Source organism: Periophthalmus magnuspinnatus, chromosome 15 (genome assembly GCF_009829125.3).
Source record: "Periophthalmus magnuspinnatus isolate fPerMag1 chromosome 15, fPerMag1.2.pri, whole genome shotgun sequence".
Classification (NCBI taxonomy): domain Eukaryota; kingdom Metazoa; phylum Chordata; class Actinopteri; order Gobiiformes; family Gobiidae; genus Periophthalmus; species Periophthalmus magnuspinnatus.
The window spans coordinates 20,699,422-20,718,400 of NC_047140.1; the positions used below are offsets into that span (position 1 = coordinate 20,699,422).

The 18,979-nt window shown below is 37.7% G+C and overlaps 1 protein-coding gene across 2 annotated transcripts in view; it reads right to left on the reverse strand.

Moving 5' to 3' along the window:
- Nucleotides 1-18,979, reverse strand: part of LOC117382687 (arginyl-tRNA--protein transferase 1) — an 81,150-nt gene that overhangs the window by 50,487 nt on the left and 11,684 nt on the right. Inside the window, exons 7-8 of one of the 2 annotated variants that reach the window (XM_055227502.1) lie at nt 18,755-18,878; nt 5,312-5,344 (exon numbers count right to left, since the gene is read on the reverse strand). In XM_055227502.1, the coding sequence (XP_055083477.1) occupies nt 5,312-5,344; nt 18,755-18,878 (157 nt within the window). Of the gene's footprint in view, nt 1-5,311; nt 5,345-14,559; nt 14,678-18,754; nt 18,879-18,979 lie in introns of both variants that reach the window. The other variant, XM_055227503.1, reaches the window with a different exon arrangement.

The window sequence follows — 18,979 nt, forward strand, 5'->3', positions numbered from 1 at the left end:
TGAGTAATCCCAGATTATTAGTCTGTCTACATCTCCAAAATTAAAAATGTAGTTTTCATGTTAACGGCTACCTTTAAAATTTAGGTCAGTAAAGATTGACAATTCCAGGGGTGAAATCATCCAAGTAATTCTAGTGAAGATATATGGAGTTTAAAAACACAGTGGAGTACTTCCTGTTTTATGACATCACAAGCTGAAACAGAGGGCTTTCTGTTTAAGAGAAGAACTCATCCTAAATATACAGGGTTTGTGTGTTAAACATGTGTGAATGAAACAAAACACAACTTCAGGTATGTTTGTGATGAGGAAACATTATAACATAGATCAGAAAATACTGTAATATGGGACCTTTAAGACCAGACCCTCCACCAGAAAAGTTACACAGTGTGTTTAATGTCTAAAGGATAGAATATTTTATAACGATTAGTAGAGAAATTCTGGGTGGTGTGGGGATTGTTTCATCATATCCCAAACCAGCATGTGGTGATACGTTATATAATTGTAGCCATGACTCGAGAGTCTAAATACAGCCCAACATGAAAGGATGGTTGGGTTTTGTGGTAATTAACAGCAATTAATTTGGCTCTAAAGATGGGTTCAAACTGGGTTAAAGATTATTTGAGGAATATTTGGTTGCTATGGATAGTCTCATTACAGATCTAGTCTTATGATCTAGATTACAAAGTTGACAATTATTTGGATAAATTGCCAAACCTCAGGATGCATATGTCTTTAAAGAAAGTCCAGAAATGGTTGAGTGTTTTCTGGTGTGGCCGAGGATCTGGGACCATAAAAACACAGGGACTAATTGGCCTACACCCTGTTAATGAGAGTTTGCCCTTTGGTAAGACACATACGGAGGCCATAAACAGAGTAAATACAAGCAGGATGGTGCATGAACTTGGCTCAGTCCATAAAACACATATTGGTACACAAAACTGGGTTAGGGAAGGAAGTAGTAAGATTAAGTTGTACGTAGTATTGCTTTTACAGGTGCAACGATATGGGAATTTTAGGCTGATACTGACATTGATATTTGGGGGGCCAATAACTGATATTAGACCAATAACTTTTCTATAAAAACAATACAAAGTCTGTTAGGCCTATTATTAATCACTATGTTTAGAGATACGCCAATAAGCTATAGGCTTATATAACTAACTTTACCTTTCCAATTTCTTATTTTATTTAGTAAAGTCTCTCCAGTTCCTGTATCATCGTGTTGCTCTGCCTTCCCCTGTAGCAGCAGCAGCAATAGTCCAGTCTCTCCTCCTCAGTTCACTGTGCTCTGTGAACAGGACCTGCACTCTCTTCTTCTTCATTTACAACTAAAACTTGGAGGCGGTAAATATGTCTAAACAAATCATTTAGGAAAACTTATCAAATAAAGTCTGAAAACAAACATTGCTTTTGCTGTGGCTCGCAAGTGAATAGTTGCTCATTTATTTAATCAGACGTATTGCCTAAAACTTTTCTAGAGCCTTTAAAAGACCACAACTTTGTCCTTTCTGGATCTTTTGACTTGGAATAAAGACAAGATAATAGTTTACAGCCTGCTCTGTTGGAATAACACAGCAGCATGTCTCTATCCCAGATCTATGCTCTGTCTGCCGTTTTCCTCCTGCATCTGCAAATGGATGGCAGGGTTAACCCTTTCACTACCGAAGCACAACATCAACCAACTGGTATCGCTTTTGGATGATACCAATATCGCCCAATCACGTGAGTATCTACCAATACTGATACTGGGTCAACATACTGATCTGACCCTAATTGCTTTGCTTAGAATGTTTTACAGTATGGCTTTAAAGTTATCTATCTCCATAAAAGCAAATACAAACGGTAATTAAATAAAATAAATGCTAGATCCATAACAGCCATAAAGCCATAATATTGAATACTCAGAGATAACTTACTTATAAATTCCTTATTGTTTAAGTTTGTACATTAAATTATAGGTTTTGTCAGTTCATAAAATGCCTGAAACACAAGCCAGATGTTACATTCAAAGTTACTCCAAAGACTTGAGATCACACAGATATAGTTTTTTACTTGAACAATTCTTAAAGGGGGCTTTTCAAAAAACTTTTCCTTGAGTGATAGTGGTTTGATGTTTACCAATAGGATTCCATTATAACATTATACTCTTATGTTTTCTGCTCCCACCATTAACATTCCATTAATACCAAGCGCAGTCCCACGCACCTGCACAGGACTAAACAGGCTCAAAAGTCCAAATGGGGATCCTAATAGTGTCTGTCTTTGTGAGTATAAATGGATGAATGAGGTGGGAGATGATGTTAATTGCATCCGGCTTTCTGCACGAATCGTCTGCAATTTCAGCGCAATGGAACGGCTTCCCAAACAAACAATGAGGCAAGCTGGTCGTTGAATTTGGAAAAGCGCTGTTTACATACATTAGGACAAATAGGGCTTTACATGAGAGATGAAGAACCTCACATTATGCAGGTCCATGTGCTGAGTGTCTGTGTATTTTAATGGCACGCTGATAGAAGACAGATGCAAGCTACACGCAGACGCAGCCAGAATGTGTAATAATATTGATAAATTTCATGGTACAGGAGAGGAAATAAAAACAGAAGGGATTACAAATGGGCCAAACAAGAAACACTGATAGTGAGTTTGAGATAGTGGTTCTCAAGATATGGTGTGGGTGTCACCTGGTGGACTGCAAAACAACTGGCAGACCTTATTCAGTATTGGTGCTCTCCAGGTTTAGCTAATAGAGGTAGGTATGTTTTAATTAAGGCAGGTTTAGATGGTTCAGATTGCGTATAGTCCTATAGAACTGCTTTGGTGCTGGGTGTTTTCCACTTAACCTAGTTTAGATGTGGTTTATGTAGTTAAGTTCTGTTTTGTTTTTTTTTGTCTTACCTGATAATTAGTTTTGTATTTTAATCACTTGAAATAAACCTCTACTTGTTGCAAGGTTTTTCATCTTTTAGGCAATATCTCTGTGGTAGTAGTTGTCTGAAAGATCTAATATTCACTGTTTAAGGAAAGTTTCGCATCAGTGTATGAGACCAAATCTGTGTGAGTTGGAGTGCCTGGTCGCCAGCCTTCACGAGGTGATAAAAGCTTGTTTCCTATAAACACTAATGGCGTTCATTAGAAAAGACCGGAGGGGCCAGAAGCAGGGTCCCACACGGTGACAGAGCTGCTGTCAGTCCCACTCCGGTTAAATCGACTGTTTAAATTTGCTCATGCCCTAGGTCTAACTGGTAGTGTAATTTTCCTGAGTCGAATATGCATGGGGTTACATATGATTGGCTCTCAACAGGGCACTAAGTTGAGCACTGACCTCTATCTCACTATGCATCTCACCACATACGAACCACAGTTTAACCACTAATCCTGTAAGTATCCCATATTTTGATGAGGTAGGCAAATAAAAGTGTGTTTATGCTATGATGACCAAAAAGCTTTCATTTTAGCAATGTGATTACCGAGGTTGAAAATGTCACTTTGCAAAACAATGTTGCCATGGTTACTCATGAATCAAGCTCTGGCTGTTTTGAGTTCATTTGCTAACAATGACTACTGCACAACCAGTTTTTACTAATGTAACCTATGTATCTTGCTCACCTATTTTTAAGGCCTGCTATTTATGACTTTATGACTTTAAAGTACACATGTAAAACAAAAAGTTGATGTAATGAGTTGGTTAGGGCTGTCTAATTATTATGAAATGAATTAACTAATTTATAATTGTCAATGATCAGCTTGGGTCCTTTTAATCACCGAAAAGTTTGGAGCAGAGTTCAGACTTGGGAAGAATAAATGGCGTTGATAAATGGTGTGTCTTGTTTATGTTGAAATTAAAACAGAAAGCCAAAAAGAATAAAAAGTTAAATTGAACTGAAAATTGCAATCAGTCAATATGTGGGGGGAAAAAGCGTGAAATTGCATATTTTATAATACGAGATACTAGCCAAATAAAATCGTTGGATGGACCGCCAAACTGACTCAGAAAGAGGATATCTGTATGCGCCACATTTTTTTTCAGTTATACATTTGGACTGCTCACATAAATTGGCACCACATCCCACCTTTGACTTGAGCATATGTATTTTGTGCCGCGTGGCTTGATGCTTGAATGTACAGTATTAACTATAGCCACAAGAACCATCTGCTTGGTCCCTGAGTGCTACCCGCAGAGCTGCCTAATCAGCCTTTAATTTGTAGCACACCACCCAAAGTGAGGAGCCGTATGTCCCACTGCAGTCAAGGCCAGAGGAAAGTCAACACAGACACAGCACAATCTGGACACCACATTTCACTGCTCTGCTCCATCACCCGTACCTCCTCCCCTCACATCAGGGAGCTACAGATAACTCAAAATGAATGGGGGAAAAAAGACTTGGCACTTTGACAAATAGTGAAGTGTGTGTGTGTGTGGGTGGGTGTGTGTGTGTGTGGGTGGGTGGGTGTGTGTGTGTGTGGGTGGGTGGGTGTGGGTGTGCGCGGGGAATATAGCTTATATCAAGAATATAGCTTGATAAATTGCCAAAGTACAAGATTGACAGGTTATGGGCAATGAAAACAATATACAGTATACAATAGAAGAACTTAATTGCATTCCCCAAAAGTATTGCCCTTGATATGCTCTGAAAATGTCGGTTTTCACCTACCCCCTATCCCCACCCACTTTTCTATACTTCCTTGGAATTATTAGAAAACTTCAAATAATTATTGCGATTTACAAAATGTAAAATAAGGATTTATGTATGTTATAATGTTTAATGTTTAATTTGAAGTACCGGAATAGCATACATCTTCTTTAAGGAATATAGTGTTGTGTCAATAGTTGATACAGTCTAAATTCTGAATAGTCCTGAAATAGTAGTGCAATATTTGTGAAGTTGTTGACATATTCCAATTAGCCATGTGCTTTCTTTTAAGTCAGGGCATTCAAAACAAATGGATTTTAGACAACATTTGAGACTTTAGCATGTTTTTCTCATATATTCAGTATTGTGCGATATAATTCCACTGACTCCACTATAATCCACTGCATTATAGATTGCCATTAAACCATAGACGCTACCCGTACCACATTTAAAGCACCACTGGAACATACATTAATCTTCTTTTGTGGGCGCCTGACAACACATAGGAATAGTGCGAGTGTGTTTAACAGGAAAAGAAGATTTACTTTCCTTTATTACATCAATGACAGTAATTATGGCAGGAAGACCCTTTCTGGGCCAGGGCATGTCATTACAGGCAACACCCATGGCTGAAAAGAGACTTTAAAAGGTTTATTAGACTGTCAACAGGATATACATACCTCTAGTGGTGAATCACATAGAAATCTCCGGAACTGTGGAAAGAGGAGAGAGAAAAACAGTTAGCTCTCCGGGTCACCAACTTCTTTGAAAAGGCCCAAATGAAAACCATACACGCGTCTGTAGCTTTCCAATTTGGTCTATCCCTCCCGCTATTCTCCTAACTCAGGTGTCACATGTCGAACGCAGCCCCTCACTGACAAAAGGGGCACGAAAAGGAAGAGTGGTATTTATACAAGCGAAAACATTTAGGCCATCAACTAGTCTGCAGGCTTACAGTCCGGGGAGGCCGCCCTGACAGCTCAAATAAGCAAGTGTTGCCAATGTTAAAATAGCTTTACTGCCAAACACATTTACAAAAACGCACACCAGATTTCAATTACGAGAGAACTTTATGTCCGTGGAAATTCTTGTTTTTCTCTCTATCGTGCTTTGTCTTTTACTGCGATTTGAGAGCAGTGAATTGTCAGGGATTAAAGGCCAAAATGCAGTGTATGTCCAAGTTTAGGGGCCAAAACCTTTTATAAAAGGAACCAGGGGGGCTACAGTAAAAGAGATGATTGACAGTTGTTGGGTTTACTCATTCTGGGTCTGATATATCACGAACTCTGAGCCACAATTTGAATTTATGTTTCTCCAGGAAAGCTACAAAGCCGATTTTGCGTATTGTTGGTGGGAATGGTTCAGTGCGCGTAGAGTGTTGTGCAAAGCCTCGTAAACACAGGAAACCGAGAGTCCAACAGAGACTAAATGATGTAAACTGATATCAACATTTTTAAACTGTGAAATACGGGCACTGTGCATGATCAGCTGCAACAAGCAACCACTGGTTTTATGAGGATTCACAGTTCCTCCCCATTTTCCGCTTTTTTTAAGCCAACATACTGTAGACACTAAATGCAAAGGAACTTCATAAAATGTGCTGACAGCAACCTCTGATTTTACACAAAATTTTCTACGGACAGATTGGTTGAAGTCAAGTTGTTGAGCTAAATACTACTATAATAATACAATAATACAACATATAACATATAGTTTGGCAGCCATAATGAGTTAAGAATTAAGTTGTTAAATGAATAGCTTATTATAGTGTTATCTTTACAGAAAAATTTCAAGAGAAGGCCCAGTTTTGTTGCCTGGGATCCAGAATACACACTTCATCAAAACTTTAGGAAGAAGTCTGGGCATCAATGAATCTCTCTGTTTTCAAATGGCCGTAATTGACAAGTGGATTGGCAAATCAGGGACACGCATGGTCCGTCCATATCAGAAAAAATTAAGAAAAAGATATCACAGGGGACTTAAAAACATTTTGGATTTCTGCAGAATCAATGGCCAAAACTATGTTAATCTGAGGTGAGATCAATTAGATTTTATTTGTAAATCATTGACGACCAGTGAGCTCCTTCATTTCACATGTGTCACTGAAAAAAAAAAAAAGATCTGATTGCGAGACGATGTATATAAAAAATTCAAAGAGATATCATTCTGGATTTACCAGACAATCAGTTTTGTTCTATTTCTGTGATATTCTCAGTATTGATACTTCTTCAAATTAGTATCTAGTTTCATTGGATCCAGACATTTTATATATAATTTCAATACAAGGTTAATATTTTTATAACGTAATGTTTGCAGATGTCACTTGGGGCTGTAGGGGCGTTTTTAAAATTTGAAACAAATAACAATGCAAGCTTTGGTAGAAACATAAACAGAAAATTGAAAAAAAAAAAAAAAAATACAATCAAAACTCATTTGACAACTAAATAACATATTTACATGGTATTTAGACTACAATACATGCACAAAATACATTCTGTACAATGTATTTAGACTGAATAACTAAAAAAAAAAGACAATGACTTCCCACAAATGCAATGTTTTTTCAGTTTAGTGCTTTTAAATCTGCAAATTCTACCTACAAATTGGTGTACATTGTTAATGGTTACTAACTACATCTGCCTCTGAGCGAATCCCACATGCAGCCATTGTCTCAAAGTGAGGAATCCCTGTTTTTACTGTTGACGCAGCAGTGCAGTCTTTCTCTAAGGGAGTAACATCTGTCTTCCCTCTGCTTATTATTAACAAGATGATCTAATGGTTGCTGGAAATTGCTATGAGCACCACAGATTATTTGACTGTGTGTGTGTTCAATGAGAAACCGGTAGTAACAGCAACTGCTAACATAAAAGCAATGGTTTATATACTGGGGAAATTTTGACAAAGAGGAGTCTATGTGTATCAGTGCTCTGTGAGGTATCATTAAGCACAACACAGAATTTTGCTTGCATTTAATGGCTGCTGTTTTTAGTCTGTTATCAAAACAGCAAAAAGTATACTGCAATTAAAAAATGTAAATAATAACAAACAAAAAAATGTATCCATGGAGATGTTCCACTGTATGGCATTAAACCTATCTTTCCCTGCGGAGACAAGTCCAGTGGTAATGCATGTTTCAATGTATTTCTGAGCTGAACTGAGTAATTGCAAGAGGTGGCAGACACTCCACCTGAAATGTTAAATAATAAAATAGACTGACTTACATACTTTCCTCTATCTACTACTGTAATAATGGCGTACTATCATCACTTAATGAGCAAAGTAAGTATACAGATTATATTTCTACTGCACTGGAGATGGAATTAGAAATGAGTACACATAGACTGACCCATAAGAAATGCATGGCATACACCGAAGCATAGTGTTTTTTCTCAGACCTGCTGCATTCTGAGCTATAAACCCACTCAACTGGTGCTCCCTGCGGTGTACAGAAACACTCAATTCAACCTCAATGACACAGCAGTAATACAGGCAAAATAAGCACAACCAAACCAGGGAAAAACTAGGGCAAAACCAGGACTAAACCAAGACTGAATCAGGAATGAACCAGGACTGAACCAGCACCACAGTTCCTACCCAGGACATATCAAAAAGTTAAGCTGTAGAAATCCTAAGTGAAAAAGAACTTCACAATGACAAAAGAAATAAAATGGTACCCTGAACTATACAAATTAATGGAAACAAGCAGCAGACTCCACAGGTCAGATCTGTGGTGAGGCGAACCGACTCAGTTTTTGAAAAATAAAAACAACTGTAATCTAATAAATGAAAATGAAAATACATGGACCAGAAAATTTACAAAGTGCACCTTTGATTAGATGTGAATGTATGTATGATTTGTCCATAAAATCTAAGTGTTTCTGGTTAACACCTAATTAAGTCAGAATTTTAGTTTTGGATTTAAGTCAGTCTTAGTCCTGTTATAGACCTTGTTCAGTTTGGATTTAAGCCTTGGTCTTTTCCTGGTGGTATTGTAAATCCGAACATTTTATGAGGTGGTACTTCATGTGAAAAGTTTGAGACCCACTGCTCTAAATGTATCAAAATGGGAACCTAAGTTGTAAAACTCTAGAGAACTATAAGACCCGCATAACCAGCAAACATGTCCCAGCTTCCAGAAAAGATCACTTAACACTTCGAGGTAGAAAACAAGAAGCAGCTCTTTGTTGCTTTCATTTGGATTATTGAAAAAGTTTCCATTGCATCACAGTTGCTGCTACATCTGTTTCGCCGACAATGATCTTTGCTCATGCGAAAAAATGCTTATCAGGTTCCCCACCTGTGAAACCGAGCCAGTAAAGTGTAATTTTCCACTGCTAGCTCCACAGTGACTACTGCTTTGTGAGAGCCCAAATTACCAACAGCAAAAACTCATAATGGCCAATACAGCGCTTAGGGGCTCGAATAAAACTTTTATGTTTTATTCACAGAAAACTAGATGGTTTGAAAGTCGAGAAACATCTGAATTTGTAAGATGTGATAATAAATTTGTAAAAAGCCACAATGGAGGTAATAGATATAGTTAATATCATATTAGATTTTTTTTTTTTATTAACATACTGCGTTAGGCTATGAAGCTATAAATCATTTTCTGGGGTCACTGAAGGCAGCCCCACCTTTCTTTTTGGAAGCAGGATTTGTTTGGAGCAATGAATTTGGTAGAGAATGATTCCACTCTGTCTGGTTTATAGATGAGCACATGAGATAGATTAATGTACCACTTTAAAATCATTTTTGTATCCTCGGACAACAATTTCCATTTTTGAACCCAGAATGGGCATTGCATTTCTCTGGTTTAACTCACCAGTCAATCCAACACTTGTGTGCATACAATAGTGGGCAGGTCCTATAATTATGTACAGAAAGATGATATTTATGTCAAAAACAAATAACAATAGAATTACATTTACAGTTTCTAACTCAAGTCAAGGTGGTCATCACTACTTAAATGTGTCTATATTTAACATAACAGCCTCCATTGTCTTCTTATATCTTTCTTGTATACCAGATGCTTGAGAAATGCATATAGTGTAAAACTGCTCTCAAACTCTGTGTCAAGTTTGCTGGACTTCTTCTCTTGGGGTCTGGCAGCGCTGTTCCATCTCCACAAGCTGACAAACAACAGCCGCGGTCGAGCTGACACAAGCAGAAACTATACAATCGGTCAAAGACACTCCAAGAGATAGACAACACTAATGTAAAATACAAGCTCTTCAGGAACAGGAAGCCAATGTATCAAACCCTAAGTGACCCAGCTAAGCGCCATCTCCTACAGACAGAGTCCTACACATGGAGTCCATCTCAGTAACTCTCTCTTTCTCTGGTAAACAGTCATCTGTGCACAATTAGGAGCAGCCTCACATACAAAACACTTACGCACATCTGCCTAATTGCTACTTAGACGTTCAGCCATTGACTTTTTACTAGCAGAAATTGTGCTATTTATTTGAGGGACGAGGTGTCTATTTAGTCCCCTACATTAAAAAACAATAAAACTCAGTCAGCCATTTTCCCCCCAGACCCCACATTGTGCTCACTGTCCCTATAAGGTAGCTTAACAGTTCTATTTAAAGAAATAGACCTAAAAGAAATCTAGATACTCAATATCAATACAAGTATGTTAACATTGAAACATACCTAGAGTTGTGGTTTGTTTCATTCACACATGTTTAAGTAATCCTAGTTTATTAATCTGTCTATGTCTCCAAAGCTCAAAATGTTCTGTTCCACCTTGTAATGCCATGTAGTGGTAGTTTTCGAGTTTACAGCTACTTTTACCTTTAGTTTAGTAGAGATTGGCAATTCCAGGGCTGGACTTATCTAAATTATTCTAGTGAAGGTGTATGGAGGTTAAAAACACAGTGGTGCACTTTCTGTATCACCACCTGACATCACAAGGTGTTTTTTCTTTTAGTTTTTCCTTGCCAAGAAGGAGGGTTTAAGGACAGGGGATGTTCTGGGACAGATATCGATTTGCTTGTTTTCTGTTGATTAAATTGCTTGACTGTTTCTCTTTCATTGTTGATTTTCTAACTTTCTGTTGGTTAAATCAATTCTCATGTTCAGCCCTCAGAGGCAACTGCTGTTGTGATTTTGGGTTCAAAAATAAATTGAATTGAAGGTGGAACAGAGTCTTTTCTGTTTGAGAGAAGAACTCAGGATTAGTGTGTTAAATATGGGTGAGTGGAATAAAACACAACTCCAGGTATGTTTTTGATAAGGAAACAACATTATCAGAAAATACTGTAATATGGGCCCTTTAAAGGTGCATTACATAACTTTTCTGGCAGGTGTGAGTCACCAGCTTGTGTCCATGGAGATAATACAGCTTTGCCTTTAATGTTTGATCGTATGGCATTTACCTAATCTATCTTGCATTTATTCAACTGCATGTGTCTTACATTGCTCCAAAATGCCTTAAAAAACATGCATTCTCTCTGAGGACAATGCCACCTCTCCACAGATCAGACCTGTAACTTGTCTTAGTGGTGTCCCTTGCTTGTCTCCATGAAGATATACAAGTTTAATGCCTTGCTGCCGAACCAATCCGGGCAAAGCAATAACATATCCATGGAGACAAGCAAATGGCAGACTCTTCAGCAGAAAAATTACATAGCAAGAAATGACTGGTGTATCTTGATCGTGAACTTTGACCTCCTCAATCTACCTAACCCTATTCCCCCGTGTGTCTTTGTTGAAATTGTGGCCATCGGGAAGAGTAAATAACAATTGAGTAGAATTTGTTTTCCCCAAAATGAATGCCACATGTGCAGGAACTCTCTGCGTCATGGCTCGGCACAACAGTTAAGCCTGCTAAGTGTGAGTGAATGCATGTGTGTGTGTCTAAATAACTGCATGTATGTAGTATATGGGCCCCCTCAGTGCATACTACAGAGTGGAAATGAAGGTAATAATGGCTGGCAGAGGTCCAGTAATGGTCTGAATAGGAAGTGCATACATTCTTAAAACAAACAAAGCTATTCCACTGGGGACAACATACAGTCTGGTGATAGAGCAGTTCAGGCAAGTCTATTGGTGGTTGACTAGGGGCCAGGCAGACTGAATCCAGTTCAACTGCATTTTAATACATTTAAAAAACTGTTGAACTTGCAACCCAGTTTGTTATTGCTGCTATTGTTCTAAATGATGTTTGGAGAAAGAAAAAAAGCATCTCTGGGCGAAAACAAGACTGGCTTGTTGTGGTTTATAGTTTAGCAGCCAAACATTTTTCCATATTAAGTAAAAAAAGAGACAGCATACTTGAAGTTGGAATCATCAACTAGTATGTAAACCTTTAAAAATGTGGTTAAGGACATCGGTACCAAACTATGCATTTTCAACGTATACTTTATTTTATATAGCCTGACAAGCAAAACTCTGTCCTATTCTTAACATAGCAGTAATTAGCAAAAGCAGGAATTATTATACACCTAAAATTTGAGCTCATTTGAGGACTCATTTAGGACAACTGAATCCTTAGCTTTAAATATATGTGATTGCTTAATTGCATGCATACTTACATCAACTAAATTACACCTAAACACCCAACCAGTAGTAAATATAGTTGGTGCCAAACAGTGGAGGCATATTTCTGGGAATACTTAAAATAAATTGTGCTTCCTTGCAGCCTCATGAGTTGTCAAAATGAGTCAAGGTAAAGGGACAACAATACAGCCCAATTAGTTTGAGGTGGAACAATAAAAGCTGATTTTAAAGACATTGACTAAAGTGAAGCAATGAAAAAAACACTTGTATATGCCAACTAAATGTTATATAAATGCATATGAGGCGTATACCACAGCTAAAACTGTTAAAACTGTAAAGCGTTTTCAATTGCCAAACCTATATATAACGAACAATAATGTGAACAATAAAAGAGCTAAATGCTCGACGCAATTAGCATAACTGTAAATCAAAGCATGCCAATCAAAAATGTGGAAATTCCCAACTCAATCTGGCAACCCAACCGGGGCTCGACTGTATATATAAATGATATGGAGATGTTATTTTTCTTGCCGGTGAACCCATTCGATCTTAAGGTAGTAAAAGCCCGTAAGCTCACAAACGCTCCTTGCCCATTAACAGGGGTTGTGTTATGGCAGTAGGAAAGAATCTGCTACAGTCTGCCCAATCTGACAGTTTTTATTATTTATTAATTACCTTACTTTTTACAAGCTGGAGGATTGAGTAATTTAGCAAGGCTTGCTTGGCAGAAGGAGGGAGCAGGAGGTTGTTTTTCCACCCCTGAGGGACAAAAGGCTCTCTCAGGTTAGTGCAGCTCTGGAGCTCTGCATCCTTCCTGACTAGACTCTGTCCACATGGATTTATTTTTAGGTAAGTTCAAGGTGTACATGGATGTTTAACTGTTTACCAACAACACTGGGGTGTATACAAAGATGAATGTGTTCAGTCTAATTTCAATTCAATTGAAGTCAATTTTGATACAGCAGAAAAGGCTTAATACTCAAAACTGGGGTATCAATTTCAAGTAACGTACCAAGACCACTGTTGGATATGCCAGATTCTTTCCATTCAGGGAGCAAAAAAACCCCAAAAACCAAGGACTAAATCTTTTGCCTCCACTCCCCCTATCCTCTGCATCCTCTTCTCAACAACTAGCATCGTGTCCACTTTTACTGCATCCATCCATCTCCTCTTAGCTCTTCCTCTAGGCCTCCTATGTGACAGCTTTAACCTCTAAACATCCTTCTGTTCACTGTCCCCCCTCTATACATGTTTTAAGTCAGTCTCCCATAGATGGATAACTTTAATTCTGTACTGTGGAACATTCTAGGCAAAACAGTAACATCTCCACGGAGACAAGCAGATGACGGACCTTCCACCAGTAAAGTTACATGTACATTGTATACATTACAGACATTGCACACATTAGGTAACATGTATAGCTTGAGGGCTTTAGCTTTTTAGCATTCCTGCCACATCTGTTTATGATCAACACAGCAGCCAACAAACTGATGCTGATTTCTATTGGGGCCAAGCTAATTTAATGTTTTTAATTAGGTCTTTCATTGAAATAAATGGAAAAAGTGGGCATGTGTGATGCTACTTGTGAAAATACTAAATAATTTATATAGTAAGCCATATATTGGCTTGTCTTCTGTCACAGCACCCATGCTGCGTTTCTTATAAGCATCCGTAATTACATTTTACCTGGCTTGGTATTTCTGACATATTAATATGTTTTGCTTAAATGGGTTTGAAGCCCCCGTTTTCAATTAACTGAAGGGTAAAATTTAAATTAAAGTCTTGAATAAAAATATTTGAACACTATTAAACAGCAAAAAGCAGAAGTCAGTTGGCTGTGAAGTGGCGCCAGGCTTCAGATAACTAAGTGCATAGTCTGTCACAATAATTAATACTATAATTTAGCATTAAAGATATGTAACTAAAATCATTTTGCTCATATTTCATATTTATACCATATTTAATTTTCACTGTTGGGGAACTTTTCAATAAGAATGTCTTATGAATTGCACTGTACAAGATTGACAAGCCTCTCAAAACACTTTTTGTAGTAGTAGTAGTAGTAGTAGTAGTAGTAGTAGTAGTAGTAGTAGTAGTAGTAGTAGTAGTAGTAGTAGTAGTAGTAGTAGTAGTAGTAGTAGTAGTAGTAGTAGTAGTTTAAGATTTGTGCTGAGGAGAGTTACATATTTAACATAGTTATGACTCATTGAGGACAACTATTCTGTAAAGTGTTTCACTGTGCTATATTTGTAAAAGCACTTCACGTCTTATTTACAGTAAGGTCCACAAAGAGTTTAGTGATGCTGTTATTATATCAGTAGCACAAAATAGTCTCAGTGTTAGCTTTTATTGAAATATTTTTACCACTCTTAAAATGTATTACTGTGTCAGGCCTATTAAGTGTAGAATAAAAAACATGCAGTACCTCGCTCTCATTACACTCCTCATCGTTGTGAATGGTGGTCTGGTATCGCGCATACAGAGCCGCAGACCGCTCATACGATGCACTGAACTGGGGGTCATCAAAGTTCACCGGCACTAGCCTCACCTTCAGCATGAGGGAGGGAGGGGGGCAAACAGGTGGAGCAGGCTGGTCAATTCATACAACACTTGAATGTACAAATGGTGGGAACTAGGGCTGCACAATAGCATAGGGCTCAATACATTTATTTTTGTTGCGATATTTTTTTTTATCATTCTAAAATGACTGATTTAGTCCATGTCAAAATATTGTCTAAATGTTGCTTCAAGCTGTCTGAAAAAAATCCTTTGATGCTTTGTCTTGAATGTTAAACAGTATGGCATGAAATGTATCCTAATGGAGGCAAGAAAGGGATGCCACCAGGCCAAGTAGTTGCTAATCACCTGCTCCCTGCTAAACCAGTGGTGCGAGAGGGAAGGGGCATTACCTTCAACAGCCTGGCTCCGGATTGGTACTTTGGTTGCTATGATACTCACTCTCGGAACTCTGCTTCAAATTTGCCCCTGTAACTGCTCTAGCCTCGATGAGCTTCATTTCGCTGGAGCCAAACGCTATGGGTGACGTCACACTCACTTAGTCCACTTCTTTATACAGTCTATGAACTGAATGGCAAATAGACAAGTTTAATGCCATACCATGGATCATTTAAAGCAGAGCAATAACGTCTCCATGGGGACCAGCAGGGAGCAAACCCTCCACCAGAAAAGTTACAGAGTGTACCTTTAAATACAGAATGTAGATATCAGAATATATAAGGGCCTTGGATACCAGAATGTCATTAAAGCTTAGAACAAATGAACTTCATTGTACCATTAATTGCTGTAGCTATAGTCTAAATTATTATTTTGTTTTGAAAGAAAATGTTAACTCTCTATACTGCCCAATTTCTTCTTGAAATATTGCAGTGTACAATATTTCTACACTTGTGCAGCCCTTGTTTGATTTAAAGCAGGAGAGAGGCAGGGAAAGACAGGGGAAGATTTGGTAGCAAGGGCAGAACAGTGTTATACAAGTGATTCTGGCTTCTCTGGGTTCACCTCAGTCTCCCCATGCTCAAGGCAAGAGGCTGCACGAAAGGCCTGGTTTGAATTTGACACACCTGATCCCATAATTGTATCAGATTGTTGCTCAGAAAGGAAACATTGACTTAATCATTCCCAAAACATAAACATGGAGTTCAAGGAGACTGAGGAGACAGACCAGAATGCAGGAAGAAGTTTTTAGAAGATGAGGCTAGTGCACTGCCCAGCCTTTACCAGAGAATACTGCTGATGATCCCCAATGACCAATAATGGCAATATATGTATACAAGCAATTTCTAGTAAGATAAATAAGTATTTTTGAGTGTTTTTGTGTTGTGTTTTTGTTAATGAGTATATTATAAAGCCAAACAATATTACATTTGAATCATTTCTTAATACCAAAACACAGCTTTTTAGGAGCTTAGCAACTTGGCATCAACATACATCCAAAATGAAATACTTCCATTTCTCTACTATAACAACATGATGATATTGATATTGCATGTTATATTATTACTGCTGTTTTAATGAGTGGTTAAGTTGCTATTCTTAAATCAAGTTCAATATGGCTGCAAGTAGGCCTGTTATGATAACAAATTTTGAAGCAGATTAACAATACTGAAACTACTTTATGCCAATGACACAACAATAACAACGCAAGATAATCCCAGTAAACCATTTTTAAATACACAGTATCATTCAAAAGTCTTGAGCTCCAATATTAACTAATAATGAGACATAGAAGTTATTTATTCAATCTTCTACAGCTCAAATCTTATTACCGTATTGCAACAAAAGACCTCAAATCTCCCCATTTTTACAAAGAAACTGTACACACGATAAATATTCAGCCCCAAAATATATTGTTCCAGCTTTCATATATTGAACAATAAGTCAATATAGTAATCATGACAAGCGTAGAATTCTACTATTAAATATCAATTGTAATCACCATTCATTATATTTTGCCAACTGTCCAAATCTATGTGAAACCTTCATCAAACCAACTCAAAAGTAGTTACTGCCGTTAAATAGAATGAGACAATGCCATCCAAACTTGAAAAGAAAGAATTCCACAACTAAACATAAACTGCAAATGTAATCGCAATTCAATGCTTTGCTAAAATCTTTCAGTCCAACTATCCAATCTATTACAACATCTAACCAACTCAAAAACAATTACCACCATTAAATTATATGACACAATGACAACTAAACTCCTTTGAAGTCACCCTAGACTTCCAGTTTTCTTGCAGACATTACGGTGCAGTATGGATGAGTAATATAGTTTCCTCTGCAAACACAAAATATCTAACCTGCCAACCTGTTGTTTAGACCTCTACAAACATGTTCTAAACCTTGTATTTGTTTAGCTGTTCATATGCAGTGCTCTCTTTTATCTTAATGTTTTTACAAGTTTAAAATAATGTGAATTTGAAAAGAAATCAACAATTACACCTAAATTGCAAAGCGCGGTTTGATATTTTGCTTACTTTTTACAGCCAAACTATCTATCTATGTGACTCTTCTTGACACAGAGGTTTGCCATTAAACAACATCCAACCAACTCAAAAACAATTACCACCACCAAACTGAATTCATAGACAATGACCTCCAAACCTTTAATATTAAAACATAAATTGCAAATGTAATCGCAAGTTGACATTTTGCCCAAATTGTTTAAACAAACTATCCAGTCTATTTGACATCACATGGCACAGCTGGGTTGCCATAAAATAACATCCAACCAACTCAAAAACATCAAACTGAATGGGACAATGCCATCCAAACTTGAAAAGAAAGTGTAATCAATATCTGTCATCACAATTGCAATTTAATATTTTGCAAAAATTGTACAGGCCATCTATTCAAGCTATTTGACCCTTGTTTGCCATAAAACAACATCCAACCAACTCAAAAACAATTACCACCATCAAACAGAATGGGACAATGACATATAAACTCATTTAAAGCCGTCCTAGTTTTCCTTTCAGACATTACGGTGTAGTGTGACGGGGGGCAGACAGGGGACTGGGGAGAAGGCGTGAAGGTCAGCTGACAAAGTGCCCCCCACAAAAGTGTAAAAGAACCTCATCATCACTGCGTCGCCTCTGGCCACTCACACACCTGGAGAAACACTGGCGTATGGAAACATTTCAGTCCATTTCCGCAGCCTTTGAGGCCGGCTCCTTTACATGTGCAGCCCCACGATGTGACGCCCCATTCACAGCTTTTAATTCAGACAGACATTTTGGCCTCTTTCCCCCCATAACTGCACAAAATGTCTACTGTAGGTTTCAAAATGGAGAAGTGAGGTGTCTAGTTTCTCAAACGCTCAAGCTATGTTTATGGGAGTCTAGATCTGATCCACTGCATGGATAAATATTCACTTGACCAGCTTTAAGAAGTGTTGCACCTCTAGGCTAAAAACTGTTGAAATGTACTTGAAAATATATTTTTTTATATTTTTATTGACATATTTGTTTAAATTATGTCTTGTTCTATAAAGCACTTTGAATTTCTTTGTGAACCAGTTGCATTCTATAAACAAACTTATCTTGCTTGACATTTTCGGAAAGTATTTAGTCATTACCATCTATTTCATAGAAACTTAAGCACTGATGCTAATGATTATTTCAATATAAAGTAGATTACACTAGACCACAGTTACACAGAAAGTACTTTTTGTGTACTATATTATATACTCAATATAAAACTTTTAAAATCAGTATTGCTGGTTCTTTAAAACAATACTGTGACTTCAAATAATCACCAGTGCATAGTCCATGTATTTCTCAATTCAAGACTTTACCTTTACACAAACAGTTTGTTCTAACTAGTCATATATTTGCATTATTTCAATTCTTGCTACTACTAGAGTCTTGGGAGTTCAAATAACATAACGATTAATACCTATTATTTGAGATGTGCCTAGTATAAAACGTTTAAGAAAAATATAATTCTCAAAAAGCCCCAATTCCCCACAGCTTAACACACTAATCTCCATTAATTTGAAAGTCGATCATAACCCTTTCAGCACTACTTAAGGTGTCTCTGAACCTCCCTCCCTGTAGCTGTGGCTGGAGCAGGTTGACCTATGACCCTTGCCATCTGACCTGGCTCTCGGACGGTTTTTCGGGAGGGTCCTTGTGAATGGCCATCTGGTAGAGTTTGTACACCTGGTAGGAGGCGTCGAAAGAGGCTTTGAACTGCGGGCTGGGGGGATTGGAGCGCACTAGCCTCACCTTCAAAAAGAACATGGTCACAAAAGGGTTAAGACGAAACAAGTGCAAATAGTGAGATAAGGGAGAGTATAAAAAGAAAGGAGACAGAAAAAGAGG